The 15,000-nt window shown below is 43.8% G+C and overlaps 1 protein-coding gene across 1 annotated transcript in view; it reads right to left on the minus strand.

Moving 5' to 3' along the window:
• LOC122243963 (blastula protease 10) overlaps positions 1–15,000 on the minus strand; it is a 48,551-nt gene that overhangs the window by 24,411 nt on the left and 9,140 nt on the right. Inside the window, exons 2-5 of the mRNA XM_086534507.1 lie at positions 11,222–11,437; positions 10,026–10,267; positions 7,566–7,763; positions 2,662–2,788 (exon numbers count right to left, since the gene is read on the minus strand). Of these exons, the coding sequence (XP_086390633.1) occupies positions 2,662–2,788; positions 7,566–7,763; positions 10,026–10,267; positions 11,222–11,437 (783 nt within the window). The remainder of the gene's footprint in view (positions 1–2,661; positions 2,789–7,565; positions 7,764–10,025; positions 10,268–11,221; positions 11,438–15,000) is intronic.

The following is a 15,000-nucleotide window of genomic DNA, read 5'->3' on the forward strand; positions in this document are numbered from 1 at the left end:
GGCACTACAAAGTGGCCATGCAGGGGAGGGAGACACGAAGTGGCGTCTTCCAAGGTTGGCTGTGCGGCCACACTTCTCGGTCACTGAAGGGGAAGACTAAACGATGGGGTGCACTTTGCAAGAATGAGCTTGGCTTGGCTTATTTGTCGTTGGTCACACCTTTGCAACTGCCAACGGGAAAGCTAGATTAGCAGGATTTTGAAATCTATAGAATAAGCTTAAGTTTAATGAATGTACGGCCGAAAAGTTAGAATAGAAAATACACATAATAACACTTTTAAAAACCTGTACATAACAATAAACAAGAACAAATCAATGGATAGATAAATGCTAGCAACACTCAAGCGCGAAAAACTGATTGTTAATTAGTAGTACTGGAATGTTATAGAAAGGAAAATGAAAACACGAGAATTTCACAACAGAAACAGCCTACTAAAGATTACAAGAAAAAAAATCACGGTATGGAAGTTCCTAACACTTAGCAAAAATAATCCGTTTTTTTTCTCTTCTAACTTACAAGTTTTCTGGCCTGCAACTTTCACGGTTGCAGGATGGCAACCCCTCCCCTTTCCTACTGCAAAGGGGAGGGGACGCTGGTGCTAGCTGCTAAAGCAGAGTTTGAAGTTTGGTCTCACTGGAGCCTAGTGGGAACACGCTGTTTGCTCCCAACTTTCAAAGTATATATTACATAAACATTATGTTGCGTTCCCTTCTAAGAGGAACCTCCTCATCGACCAAGAACATCCTGGGGGACGTCTGCCTCCAGAACCAGAAGCCAGGTTCTGGACTTGTACGTTGTTGCTGTCTGTGTCCTGTGTCGCTTATCACAAGAAACTGTCCCTGCCAGCGTTCTTATTGTTGTACATCAACCTGGAAGTGAAAGTTTTTCATGCCTTTTGCTAAAAGTGTTCCAGAGGGGAGAGTAGATTAGCGTTGACTACATAGTGGCCATGATCTGGCAACTTTAAACTCATTTCCCAGGCAGATGAAAGTTATGAGACAGAAAAAGAAGGCGGGGAGGACAAAAGCGAGTATAGAGACTGAAATAGATAACTGGAAGGCCTTTCTAGAGTGATATACATGTACTATTATGTCTTATGTATAGCCTTGCCGTAGCATATCAATCGACAGGGTCTCAGCAAAATCTGTTTCACCAACACTATATGTTTCAGAATCTAACACGCACTGTACAAACCATTTAGGCATAGTCCCTATGCCACTTCATGTGTATACACTGTATAAAGTATGAATGAACTTTTCAAAATCAAAATCATTCAAGGTCTGGGTCGTGATGGCCCCTTCCTCGGCTCGACTCGGCTGGAGGCAAGTTTATTAACAGGATACCTTCAATGAACGTCTGCATCAGTGATCCGCCACACCGTATTGAGTTGTGAGCAAATAACATGTCACGTGGAAGTACAGTAAATCTGAAGATGAAGCTTGCAACATACTAGTAACAAACTATACTAAACTTTAAAAATCGTGGCAATGAGTTGTTTAGGCAGGGAAGGATAGGAAGGAGAGAAGGGGTGGAAATGAAAAGAGAAGCGGGATGGAAGGAGGAATAGAGGAAATGGAGGGTAGGAGGGAAGGAGGAATAGAGGAAATGGAGGGTAGGAGGGAAGAAGGGGCGGAATGGTGGCAGGAAGAAAGGGAAAAGAAAAGAAGGGAGGGAAAGAGGAAGGAGGATGGATCAAAGGAAGGGAGGAACATTCACTCACTCATTCACTCACTCACTCACTCACTCACTCACACACAGACACACACTCATACACACGCACATACACTCTCTCTCTCTATTTGTGTGTATGTATGTGTGTGAAAACACACACACACACACAAAATGTACTGTACATACTAAAGCACACAAAATCGGTTTGAAGTCAAAAGCCGAATGAAATGAAAAGACAACGAGGATGAGCTAACCAAATTACAATGGCTGAATATCGCGAATCAAGTTTAAGGGAATCACTTGAACATGCTAATCAGCACCTAATCCTTGCAGCCTGTATCCCCCTCCCCCTGTCCATAGTTATATGTACCGAGCCAGTCTAGAAAGGGGATTCTGCAAAGTCTACTTTAAGCGTGGAGCGGTTTGTGTCGGAGTGGCCAATTTAAACTCTTGATTCGCTATGTATCAATATTTCGAAAAATGCAATCTGTATCCATCTGCTCATTTGTTCCACAGCATTAAGAAAGGAGCGTCAGAACGTCCATATAAAGATTTTTCTTTGTTGGAAGATACTTATGCATTTGTTAAACGCTTCTAAATGCATAGGGATCACCATTGTGCTAAAAGATCTCTATATTCTTAGCTTTTCAATACCTTTCTGCAGTACATGAATAGTTATGCTCTAGCTACAAGCATTTCCCAATCAATTTAGGCTCCCATTCTCCCAGTCTTTGAGTTGGGAGGGAGGGAGGGAGGGAGGGAAGGAGGGGGGAGGGAGGGAGGGAGGGAGGGAGAAAGAGAAAGACAGAAAGAGAGACATACCAACGCAAAGATATTAAGACGTACTCCAGGCATACATGCATACATATACATGTATACATACAATAGACTTACAGATATACACAAAAGGACAAACCGACCCCACAAACCCCAACCCCACAAGAACCAAAGGGCGCCTCGAAACAGCACGAGAACAAACCCCCACTCACTGACGCAGCCGTAGATGGAGTTGGCCGCCGCGACGTCTCGGTAGGAGAAGCCTTCCCTCTGGCCCAGGAGGTGCTGGTGGAAGGGGTTCGTCGGGAGGAGGGTGGGCCGGCCGGCGCGGCTGAAGAACTGGGGGAGGAGGAGGCAGAAGGGGAGGAGGTGGAAATGGAGGAGGAGGAGGAGGTAGAAGTGGAGGAGGAGGAGGTAGAAGTGGAGGAGGAGGAGGTAGAAGTGGAGGAGGAGGAGGTAGAAGTGGAGGAGGAGGAGGTAGAAGTGGAGGAGGAGGAGGCAGAAGGGGAGGAGGTAGAAGTGGAGGAGGAGGAGGCAGAAGGGGAGGAGGTAGAAGTGGAGGAGGAGGAGGCAGAAGAGGAGGAGGTAGAAGTGGAGGAGGAGGAGGCAGAAGAGGAGGAGGTAGAAGTGGAGGAGGAGGAGGCAGAAGAGGAGGAGGTAGAAGTGGAGGAGGAGGAGGAGGTAGAAGTGGAGGAGGAGGAGGCAGAAGGGGAGGAGGTAGAAGTGGAGGAGGAGGAGGCAGAAGGGGAGGAGGTAGAAGTGGAGGAGGAGGAGGCAGAAGGGGAGGAGGTAGAAGTGGAGGAGGAGGAGGAGGAGGAGGTAGAAGTGGAGGAGGAGGAGGAGGAGGAGGTAGAAGTGGAGGAGGAGGAGGAGGGAGGAGGTAGAAGAGGAGGAGGTAAAGGGGAGGAGGAGGTAGAAGAGGAGGAGGTAAAGGGGAGCGTAGAATAGAGTTGTTACTATATTGTTTTTTTAGAGTGGCTAGTAGATTATAGTTATTGAAGATGGTATTAGGAAAGTATGGATTTTTAGAACTTAGACTATAGTTAGATTATGATACTGAGTATAGACTGTTGTTGATTTGAGTGGAGTAGTATCTAGTAGTTAGATCTAGACTTGTTTGTTTGTTGGGATTTTTTTTAGTATAGTAATATTAGAGTGTAGACAATAGATAGATGATTAGTATATTTATTAGAGGTATTGATTGAAATTAAGATAGTAGAGACTTAGTATCTATTAGTACATAGAGAACTGGATGTAGTTGATAGAGTTCGATGGTTTTGTTAGAATAGTTTGTATTTACTATTATATAGGAATTATTTATAGAGTGGCGAGAATTTGAAGATTAGATAATTTAGTAATTGATAGAAATTGCAAGAATCCTAGATTAGTTGAAAAGTAGAATTAGATAGTTTAGTTTTAGAACTTGTTAGATTTTTAGTTTATATAGAAGAAGTACGTTGATAGTATAGAAAGACTTATAAAGTAAAGTAGTTTGTAGTAGAATTAGAATAAGAATGGTAGAGATTTTGAATAGAAGTAGTTAGTAGACTAGTTGACTAGATAGAGTTAGTTTTAGCTTTAGTAGATAGAAAGTTTGGTAGATAGAACTTGATAGAACGTAGGTGTTTGTATAGAAGATGTAGATTTTAGAATGTATGATTAGTATTGATACTCAGATTGTAGAATGTAATAGTTTTTTTGATTAGAGTATAGAACTTTAGTAGAGTTAGTAGATTAGTATTGTTATGAATTTAGAATAGTTTGATGTTGAAGTAGAGTTGAAGAATTGTTTTGTTAGAATTGACTAGAAGTAGATAGTTTTTTAGTGTTTGTTAGGTTAGTTGATGTTTAGATTACAGGTATAGAACCCTCTAAACTAATTTGAGAACAGTTAGTAGTTAGGTATTGACTTGATAATGATTGTTTAGAAAGATTTGGTAGAGTCGATTGATTACTAGTTTAGATTGAACATTTAGAGGTTAGTAGAAGTTTATGTTAGTAGATAGAATTGTAGAAGTAGATAGAACTTGTTATGAATACATTTTAGAGAACTAGATAGAAAGAGAAAAGATTTAGAAAGATGAGATTTTTTGTGTGAGAAAGATGATAGAGAGTTGTAATAGTGATGTGTAGATTTTGAAAGATTAGTTAGTTGTTGAATGGATTTGAAACTTAGAAAAGTTAGATTAGATTTTTGTTGATTTTGAATTTGAATTGTAGTTAGACACTTGTTTTGTTTTTTATTAGTTGTAGATTATAGTTTGTTAGATTATTGTAGTTGATTTATAGATTTTTGAAGTAGTAGATTGATAGTAGTTAGTATATTAGAATAGAATAGATAGTGAAAGTTTTTTTTTGTAGAACTAGACCTGTTAGATAGGTAATTGAGAAGTTGATTAGGGTTAGTAGAAGAGTCGTAGACATGAAGATAGTATATTAGGATTGAAAATGTATTTTAGAAGTTGTTTAGATTTAAGATTTGTTGTCTGAATAGTTTGATGATTGTAGTATCAGTTGTATGTTATTGATAGTTTGTGTTGTAGATCATTGAGTTGTTTGTGTTTAGAGTTATTGCTAGTATAGTTGAACTTGATATATAGTTAGAATTAGAATTTTTTTGTTGGATTAGTAAGAATTATTGATAGAAGTGGGGGAGGAGGAGGTAGAAGTGGAGGAGGAGGAGGTAGAAGTGGAGGAGGAGGAGGTAGAAGTGGAGGAGGAGGAGGTAGAAGTGGAGGAGGAGGAGGTAGAAGTGGAGGAGGAGGAGGTAGAAGTGGAGGAGGAGGAGGTAGAAGTGGAGGAGGAGGAGGTAGAAGTGGAGGAGGAGGAGGTAGAAGTGGAGGAGGAGGATGTTAGAAGTGAGAGGAGGAGGACCGGTAGAAGTGGAGGAGGAGGAGGTGAAGTGGAAGGAGGAGGAGGTGATGTGGTGGAGGAGGAGGTTGAAGTGGAGAAGGAGGAGGTTGAAGTGGAGGATGAGGAGTAGAAGTGGAGGAGGAGGAGGTAGAAGTGGAGGAGGAGGATGTTTGAATGGAGGAGGAGGAGGTAGGAAGGGGAGGAGGTGGAGGTTAGAAGTGGAGGAGGAGGAGGTCAGAAAGGGAGGAGGTGAGGAGGAGGTGGTGAAGGTAGAAGTGTAGGAGGAGGTGGTGGAAGTGGATGAGGAGGTGGTGGAGGAAGGGGGGGAGGAGGAGGAGGAGGAGTAGAAGTGGAGGAGGAGGAGGAGGAGGAGGTAGAAGTGGAGGAGGAGGAGGAGGAGGTAGAAGTGGAGGAGGTAGAAGAGGAGGAGGTAAAGGGGAGGAGGAGGTAGAAGAGGAGGAGGTAAAGGGGAGGAGGAGGTAGAAGAGGAGGAGGTGGAAGAGGAGGTAGAAGAGGAGGAGGGGGAAGAGGAGGGAGAAGAGGAGGAGGGGGGAGAGGAGGTAGAAGAGGAGGAGGCGGAAGAGGGAGGTAGTAGAGGAGGGAGGTTGAAGAGGTGGTAGAAGAGAGGGTGGTGGGAAGAGGAGTTGGTAGAAGGGAGGAGGGATGGAAGATGTGGTGAGAGGAGGAGGTGGAAGAGGAGGTAGAAGAGGAGGAGGTGGAAGAGGAGGTAGAAGAGGAGGAGGTGGAAGAGGAGGTAGAAGAGGAGGAGGTGGAAGAGGAGGTAGAAGAGGAGGAGGTGGAAGAGGAGGAGGAGGTGGAAGGGGGGGGTTTAAAGGGGGAGGTGGAAGAGGAGAAAGGAGGAGGGGGAAGAGGAGGTAGAAGAGGAGGAGGTGGAAGAGGAGGTAGAAGAGGAGGAGGTGGAAGAGGAGGTAGAAGAGGAGGAGGTGGAAGAGGAGGTAGAAGAGGAGGAGGTGGAAGAAGAGGTAGAAGAGGAGGAGGTAGAAGAGGAGGAGGTGGAAGGGGGAGGTTTTAGAGAGGGGGGGGGGGGGAAGGGAGGGTAGAGAGGAGGAGGTGGAAGGGGAAAGGAGAAGGGGAGTGGAAGAGGGGAGGGAAGGGGGGAGGGGGAGGAGGAGAAGGAGGAGGAAGTACAAGGGAGGAGTAGAGGAAAAAAGAGGAGGAATACAAGAGGGGATGTAGAGGAGGAGGTGGAAAGGGAGAGGAGGAGGGGGAAAAAGGGGGGAGGAGGAGGAAAAGGGGAAAGGATGTACAAGAGGAGGGAGGTTAGAGGAGGAGGTTGAATTGAAAGGGGAGGGGAAGGAGGGGAGGAGGGGGTTTAGAGAGGAGGAGGGGGTTTAAAAGAGGGGGGAGGTAAAAGGGAAAGGAGGGGGAGGTAAAAGAGGGGGAGGAGGAGGTAGAAGAGGGAGGAAGTAAGGGGAGGTAGAGAAGGGGGAGAAAGGGGGAGGAGGGGTGGTTAAAGAGGAGGAGGGGAGGAGGGGGAGGAGGAGGAGGAGGAGGAAGAGGAGGAGGAGGAGGAGGAGGAGGAGGTAGAAGAGGAGGAGGAGGAGGTAGAAGAGGAGGAGGAGGTAGAAGAGGAGGAGGAGGAGGTAGAAGAGGAGGAGGAGGAGGTAGAAGAGGAGGAGGAGGAGGTAGAAGAGGAGGAGGAGGAGGTAGAAGAGGAGGAGGAGGAGGTAGAAGAGGAGGAAGTACAAGAGGTGGAGGTAGAGGTAGAAGAGGAGGAAGTACAAGAGGAGGAGGTAGAGGAGGAGGTGGAAGAGGAGGAGGAGGAGGTGGAAGAGGAGGAGGAGGAGGTAGAAGAGGAGGAAGTACAAGAGGTGGAGGTAGAGGTAGAAGAGGAGGAAGTACAAGAGGAGGAGGTAGAGGAGGAGGTGGAAGAGGAGGAGGTAGAAGAGGAGGAAGTAGAAGAGGAAGAGGTAGAAGAGGAGTAGGTGGAAGAGGAGTAGGTAGATTAGGAAGAGGAGGAGGTAGATTAGGAGGAGGGGGAGGAAGAGGAAGCGGCGGCATTTGATAATGTTGGTGGTGATAATTAACAAGAAATGGAATTTATATAACATATTTCGTTATTTTTTCACTCCTATCGCTATAACTCTCATAATTGATAATCTATATATATTACTCATATTGCTCAAAATATCAGTATATATCATCATTATTTATCTTAAGTTTTGAAAGGGCGAAATAGATAGCAACAGCAAGAACAAGAAGTAGCAAAGAAACGAAAGCTGAAAAGGCAAAAAATACTCACATAACTCCCATAGTGCATGACGGAAGAGTAATCGTACGGCACTTGATCGAAGCGACTGTCTTTCCACTTGTAAAAGTTCATGTGCTTCCCATGCATGACGTTGTCCAACAAGATCTTCACATGCTCGTCTCTGTCCTTTCGGGATTGTTCATGCAGGAGGCCGAGTGCATGACCGATTTCATGTAATACCGTGCCAAGCTACGAAGGGAGGGAGGAAATGAGAGTGACTAAGCTGTGTGTTTATGACGTGGTTGAGTGAATGGCGGTGTGGGGGCTAAGTCGTGGCATTGGTCGTGGTTGTGGAGGAGGAGGTAGGAAGTAGAAGAGGAGGAGGAGGAGGTAGAAGAGATAGAGGAAGTAGAAGAGATAGAAGAGGAGGAGGTACAAGAGTTAGAAGAGGAGGAGGAGGAGGAGGTGGTAGAAGAAGTAAAAGAGGAGGAGGAGGAGGAGGAGGAGGAGGGAGAAGAAGAGGAGGAGCAGGTAGAAGAGGAGGTGGAAGGAGGAGAAGGAGGTAGAAGAGGAGGTAGAAGAGGAAGAAAAAGTGATGGAGAAGGAGGTAGAAGAGGAGGTAGAAGAGGAAGAAAAAGTGATGGAGGAGGAGGAGGAGGAGGTAGAAGAGGTAGAAAAAGTGATGGAGGAGGAGGAGGAGGAGGAGGAGGTAGAAGAGGTAGAAAATGTGATGGAGGAGGAGGAGGAGGTAGAAGAGGTAGAAAAAGTGATGGAGGAGGAGGAGGAGGAGGAGGAGGAGGTAGAAGAGGTAGAAAAAGTGATGGAGGAGGAGGAGGAGGAGGAGATGGAGGAGGTAGAAGAGGAAGAAAAAGTGATGGAGGAGGAGGAGGAGGAGGAGATGGAGGAGGTAGAAGAGGAAGAAAAAGTGATGGAGGAGGAGGAGGAGGAGGTAGAAGAGATAGAGGAAGTAGAAGAGATAGAAGAGGAGGAGGAGGAGGAGGAGGAGGAGGAGGAGAAGGAGGAGGAGGTAGAAGAGGTAGAAAAAGTAGAAGAGGAGGAGGTAGAGGTAGAAGAGGTAGAAGAGGAGGAGGAGGAGGAGGTAGAAGAGGTAGAAGAGGTAGAAGAGGAGGAGGAGGAGGAGGTAGAAGAGGTAGAAGAGGTAGAAGAGGTAAAAGAGGAGGAGGAGGTAGAAGAGGTAGAAGAGGTAAAAGAGGAGGAGGAGGAGGAGGAGGAGGAGGAGGAGGAGGAGGAGGAGGTAGAAGAGGTAAAAGAGGAGGAGGTAGAAGAGGTAGAAGAGGTAAAAGAGGAGGAGGAGGAGGAGGTAGAAGAGGTAGAAAAAGTGATGGAGGAGGAGGTGGAGGTAGAAGAAGTAAAAGAGGAGGAGGAGGAGGAAGAGGTAAAAGAGGAGGAGGAGGAGGAAGAGGTAAAAGAGGAGGAGGAGGAGGTAGAAGAGGAGGAGGAGGAGGAGGTAGAAAAGGAGGAGGAGGAGGAGGTAGAAGAGGAGGAGGAGGAGGAGGAGGAGGAGGAGGAGGAGGAGGAGGAGGAGGAGGAGGTAGAAGAGGAGGAGGAGGGGGGAGAGGGGGAAAGGAGGCGGGGAGGAGGGGAAGGAGGGAGGAGGTAGGAGGAGGTAGAAAGGGGAGGAAGAAGGAGCAGGAGGAGGAGAAGAAGGAGGAAGAGGAGGAGGAGGATGAAGATGGGGAAAAGGAGGAGGAGGAGGAGGAGGAGGAGAGGAGGGGGTTTAGAAGAGGAGGAGGAGGGGGGGGAGGAGGAGGAGGTAGAAGAGGAGGAGGGGGGAAAGGAGGAGGAGGAGGAGGGGACAGGAGGGAGGAGGTGGAGGAAGGAGGAGGAGGGAGGTAGAAGAGAAGGGAAAGGAGGAGGAAGGAGAGGAGGAAGAGAAGGAGGAGGCGGAGGAGGATGGAGAGGAGGAAGAGGATGAGGAGGAGGAGGAGGAGGAGGAGGTAGAAGAGGAGGAGGAGGAGGAGGTAGAAGAGGAGGAGAGGAGGAGGAGGAGGAGGTAGAAGAGGAGGAGAGGAGGAGGAGGAGGAGGTAGAAGAGGAGGAGAGGAGGAGGAGGAGGAGGTAGAAGAGAAGGAGGTAGGTAGGTATATATAGGTAGATATATATGTGTATGAATATATAAGTAGATATATATATATATATATATATATATATATATATATATATATATATATATATATATATGTATATATACTTATATATATACATACATATAGGTATACATGCATATAGGTATACATGCATATAGGTATACATGCATATAGGTATACTTACATACAGTACATATAGGTATACATACATATACATGCACACCCACCCACCCACCAACCCACACCCACCTCAAACCCACCCACCCACCCACACCCACCTCAAACCCACCCACCCACCCACACCCACCTCAGACCCACCCACCCACATCCTCCTCAAACCCACCCACTCAACCACCCACCCACCCACACCCACTTCACACCCACCCACACCCACCCTGACCTACCCTCGTGCACCCCCGCCCGATGGAGAGCTTCTGGCTTCCCCGCCGCCGGTACTGCCTCCCGACGTAACTCCAGCAGCCAGAATCCCGAACGAACTCGAGGTACGACTCCAAGTGGCGCCCCTGTGGTCCTCGGAGGTCGTGGCGATCGGCCATGAGCTCGGAGGGCATTTCCCTGAAGGTGATGCAGGTGCGCTTCTCCCAAGAACGGATGGCCTGGTGGAGCAGCGGCCGGATCCTTCGGGCTGGGGGGAGAATGGGGGGGAAGTCTCAATGGAGTTAGGTGCATTTATCTAGTAGCTATTATGTATGCACAGCCCCCCCCCCCCTCCTAGTTTACCCCTCGGCAACGCCAGTGTGTGAACTCTTGCATTGCAATAAATGCCCGTTTGTACTGATAAGTATTTCTAACACATGCGCGACTCTAACTTTGGCAATACCGAGCGGTCAACGGGAGAGAGCGGGGGCTGTGTGTTATGCTATGCTATGCTATGCTATGCATAAAAATATGCATAGCATAACATGTGTGCGTGTGCGTGTACGTGCGCGTGTACGTGTGCGTGTACGTGTGCGTGTACGTGCGCGTGCGCGTGCGCGTGCGCGTGTGCGTGCGCGTGTGCGTGTGCGTGTACGTGTGCGTGTGCGTGTACGTGTGCGTGTACGTGTGCTGTACGTGTGCATGTAAGTGTATGTGTAAGTGCATGTGTGTATGCTTATGTGTATGTGTACGTGTGTGTGTGTGTGTGTGTGTGTGTGTGTGTGTGTGTGTGTGTGTGTGTGTGTGTGTGTGTGTGTGTGTGTGTGTGTGTGTGTGCGTATGTGTGTGTGGGTGTGTGTGTGTGTGTGTGTGTGTGTGTGTGTGTGTGTGTGTGTGTGTGTGTGTGTGTGTGTGTGTGTGTGTGTGTGTGTGTGCGTGTGTGCGTGTGTGCGTGGTTGTGTGTGTGTGTGCGTGGTTGCGTGTGTGTGCGTGTACGTGTGTGTGCGTGTACGTGTGTGTGCGTGTGCGTGTACGCGTACGTGTACGTGTACGTGTACGTGTACGTGTACGTGTACGTGTGCGTGTGCGTGTACGTGTAGCACTGTACGTGTGCGTGTGCGTGTACGTGTAGCACTGTACGTGTGCGTGTGCGTGTGCGTGTGCGTGTGCGTGTACGTGTGCGTGCCATCAAGAAATCCGAAACCGAGGCCATCACACTCACCCGAAGTGTGAACGACGAACGGAACGAACGGGAATCCGGTGGTCGGGTGCGGCGGCCAAAGGAGCTGTGCGCGCCGTAACATGCTGCGTCCACCCCGGTCGGCGTCCGCCATCAGCGCAGCCGAAGCCTCGACCTTCCGGTACGGGTAGGTCAGGAGGAGACTGGTAATCCTTGTCTCCTTCGACATACGGGGCGCACGAGGGCCGTATGTAGGGGCTGGTTGAGGAGTTGAGCAAATGGGGGGTGTGGTGTATGTGTGATTGAGAGAGTGTGTGGTGTGTGTGATGTGTGTGTTGTGAGTGTGTTGCGGTCTGTGTCGAGTGTGTGTGTGGGTTTGTGGTCTTGTGTGGGTTTGTGGTCTTGTGTGTGTGTGTGTGTTGTGTGTGGGTATGTGGTGTGTGTGTGGGTTTTGTGTGGGGGTTTTGTGGGTTTGTGTGGGTATCGTGTGGGTGTGTGGTATGTGCGGGGTGTGTGGGTGTGTGTGGGGTGTGGTGGTGTGTGGGTGTGTGAGGAGGTGGGGGTGTGTGTGTATGTGTGGGTGTGTGGGTGTGTGTGGGTGTTTGTGAATGTGTGTGTATGTGTTGGGTATGTGTGTTGTGTGTGTATGTGTGGGTGTGTGTGTATATGGTGTGAATGTGTGGTGTGGGAGTATATGTGTGTCTGTGTGGGTGTGTGAGTATATGTGAGTATGTGTGTGTATGTGTGGGAGTGTGTGGGTGTATGTGTGGGTGTGTAATTTGTGTGTATGTGTGGGAGTGTGTGGGTGTTTTGGTGTATGTGGATGTGTTTGTATGTGTGGGTGTGTGGGGTGTTTGTGTATGTGTGTGTGTGTGTGTGTGTGTGGGTGTGGTGTGTATCAGGTGTGTATATGTGTGTTGTGTGTGTATGTGTGGGTGTGTGTGAATGTATTGTGAGTATGTATGTGTATGTGTGGGTGTGTGTGGATATGTGTGTATGAGTGTGTATGTGTCGGGTGTGTGTGTCTAGTGTGTATGGTGTGTGTATGTGGTGTGTATGAGTTTGTGTGTGTATGTGTGTTTGTATGTGTATGTGTGGGTGTATGTGGGTAGTTGTGGTGTGTTGTGTATGTGTGTGACTGTGTATGTTGTGTGTGGGTGGTATGTGTATGTTTGTCGAATGTGTTATGTGTGTGTGTGTTGTGTATGTGTGTGTCTGTAAGTGTAATGTGTGGTGTGTCTGTGTGTGTGATGTGTGTGTATGTGTATGTATGGTGTGTGTATGTGTGCTGTACTGGGAATGTGTGTGTATGTGTGTATATGTGTCGTTGTGGTATGTGTATGTGTCTATGTGTTGGTGTATGTGTGTGTAAGGTGTGTAGTATGTGTGTGTATGTCGTGATGTTATGTGAGTGTAGGTGAGTGTATGTGTGTGTGATGTGTACTGTGATGTGTATGTGTATGTGTATGTGTGTGTGTATGTGTATGTGTGTGTATGTGGTGTATGTGTGTATAGGTGTACATGTTTGTGTAATGATGTATCGTGTATGTGTGTGTTGGTGTGTATTTTGGGGGGGTGTATGTGTCGTGTGTGTTGTGTGTGTAATGTGTATGTGTATGGTGTATGTCGTGTGTGTATGTGTTATGAGTGTGTATTGTGTATGTGTATTTGGTTGTATGTGTATGTGTGTGTCTGGTGTATGTGTCTGTGTGTGTATGTGTATAGTGTGTGTGTAGGTGTATGTCGTATGTGTATGTCGTGTGTATAGCTGTATGTGTGTTGTGTAGTGCTATGTGTGTTGGTATGTTTATGTTGTGTGTATGTGTATGTGTGTGCCGTATGTGTATGTGGTGTGTATTGTATTGGTGTGTGTAATGCTATGTGTGTGTAAATGTGTATGTGTGGTGTGTATGTGTATGTGTGTGTATGTGTATTTTGTGTATATGTATGTGTGTGTCTATGTGTATATATAGTGTATGTGGTGTGTATGTGGAAGAAAGTGTATGTTATGTGGATGTCATGTGTATGTCTGTGGATGTATGTGTATGTAGGTGTGTGTATGTGTATGTATGTGTCATGTCTGTGGGGTGTATGTGTATGTATGTGAGGTGTATGTGTCGTATGTGTGTGTATGTGTGTATGTGTATGTATGTGTGATGTAGTGTCATTGCTGTGGGTATATGTGTCTTGTACTGTGTGAGATGTGTATGTATGTGTGTGTCGTATGGTGTATGTAAGTGTGTTGTGTGGTATCTGGTATTGTGTGTGTATGTGTAAGTCTGTGTGTGTATGGTATGTATTGAGTGTATGTGTATAGTTGTGGTGTGTCTGTGTATTGTATGGTGTGTACTGTGTATGGGTGTGTGTTGTTGTGTGTACGAGTGTATGTGTATTGTCTGTGTATGTGTCATGAATCGTGTGGTGGTCTGTGTCGTCATGGTGTTGCTGTATCTATAAATATCTCTTAATATACAAATTATATATCTCTCATCATACTTATTCTGAAAAAAACAAAAACTTCACTACTTTTTGAGTATGTCAACGTTCTATCTTCTTTTATATACATTTTTAACTAATTGTGTATCTGTATCTCTCTCATCTCATCCTATACTCTTATAAAATAACTATATAACACTATGGTGTGTGTTATATATAATTATATATATATATATTTATATTATATTTTAGATATTTTTTTATGTTTAGGACTTATTTTTTAAACAATATATATACAATATTTATATTTTTATATGATATATTTATATTTATATATTTTTATTTTTTTATATTGATTTATTTATTTGTTTTATGTAGTTATTTGTTGATTGTTATTTATTAATTTACTTATATGTTTTTATAATTTTTTTTTTGGAGAGATATATATATTATTCTGATAGTTTTATTTAGTTTAGTTAATTTATATATTTAGATATTTTTTTATGATATAAATGTACTTATTATGTATATATATTTAGATACGATTATAATTTACATTTAATTTTATTGGTTTTGATATCTTTGTTTTATTTTTTTTTTATATAATTGTTACCAGATAAATTTATATTTTATTTATAGAAATTTTTATTTTTTATATATTTTTATTGTTTTTAAAATTACCTATGTAATAAATTTTATAGATATTATTGATTTATATTTATATTTATTTTTTTTTATATTTATTTATATAAGCTAAATTCTCATATTAATTATTTAAGATTTATTACTGATTTATAAGTCGTTATATATATTAATATATCATATAAATAGATTATGATATTTTATATATATATTTATATTTATATTTTTTATAATATTACTTTATTAAATATTTATATATTTAGGTTATATTTATATATCATATTTATATATTATATAATTTTATATATAATATTTTATTATATTTATTTTTGTTAGTATATATATTAGAACATTTTTATTATATTATATATTATAAGTATTTACATATATATACATATATGTATATAACACTCAATATATATATCATTTATATATAACTATATATATTTATACATGTATAGACATAATATAATGTATATATTATATGATATAACATATATATTATATACAATAATACATATATAATATTTAACTATAATACATATATTATATATGGTCATATTATATAAAATATACATATATATACATATACATATATATACATATTTATATTACATAACATATATAATATGTAGATATCATATAATATATATATATAAATATATATATATATGTAATTATAACATATTATGTTTTAATATACATATTATATTATAATATATATACATATATCATATACATAG

Source organism: Penaeus japonicus, unplaced genomic scaffold (genome assembly GCF_977035675.1).
Source record: "Penaeus japonicus unplaced genomic scaffold, GWHDUDI00000001_assembly GWHDUDI00000003, whole genome shotgun sequence".
NCBI lineage: Eukaryota > Metazoa > Arthropoda > Malacostraca > Decapoda > Penaeidae > Penaeus > Penaeus japonicus.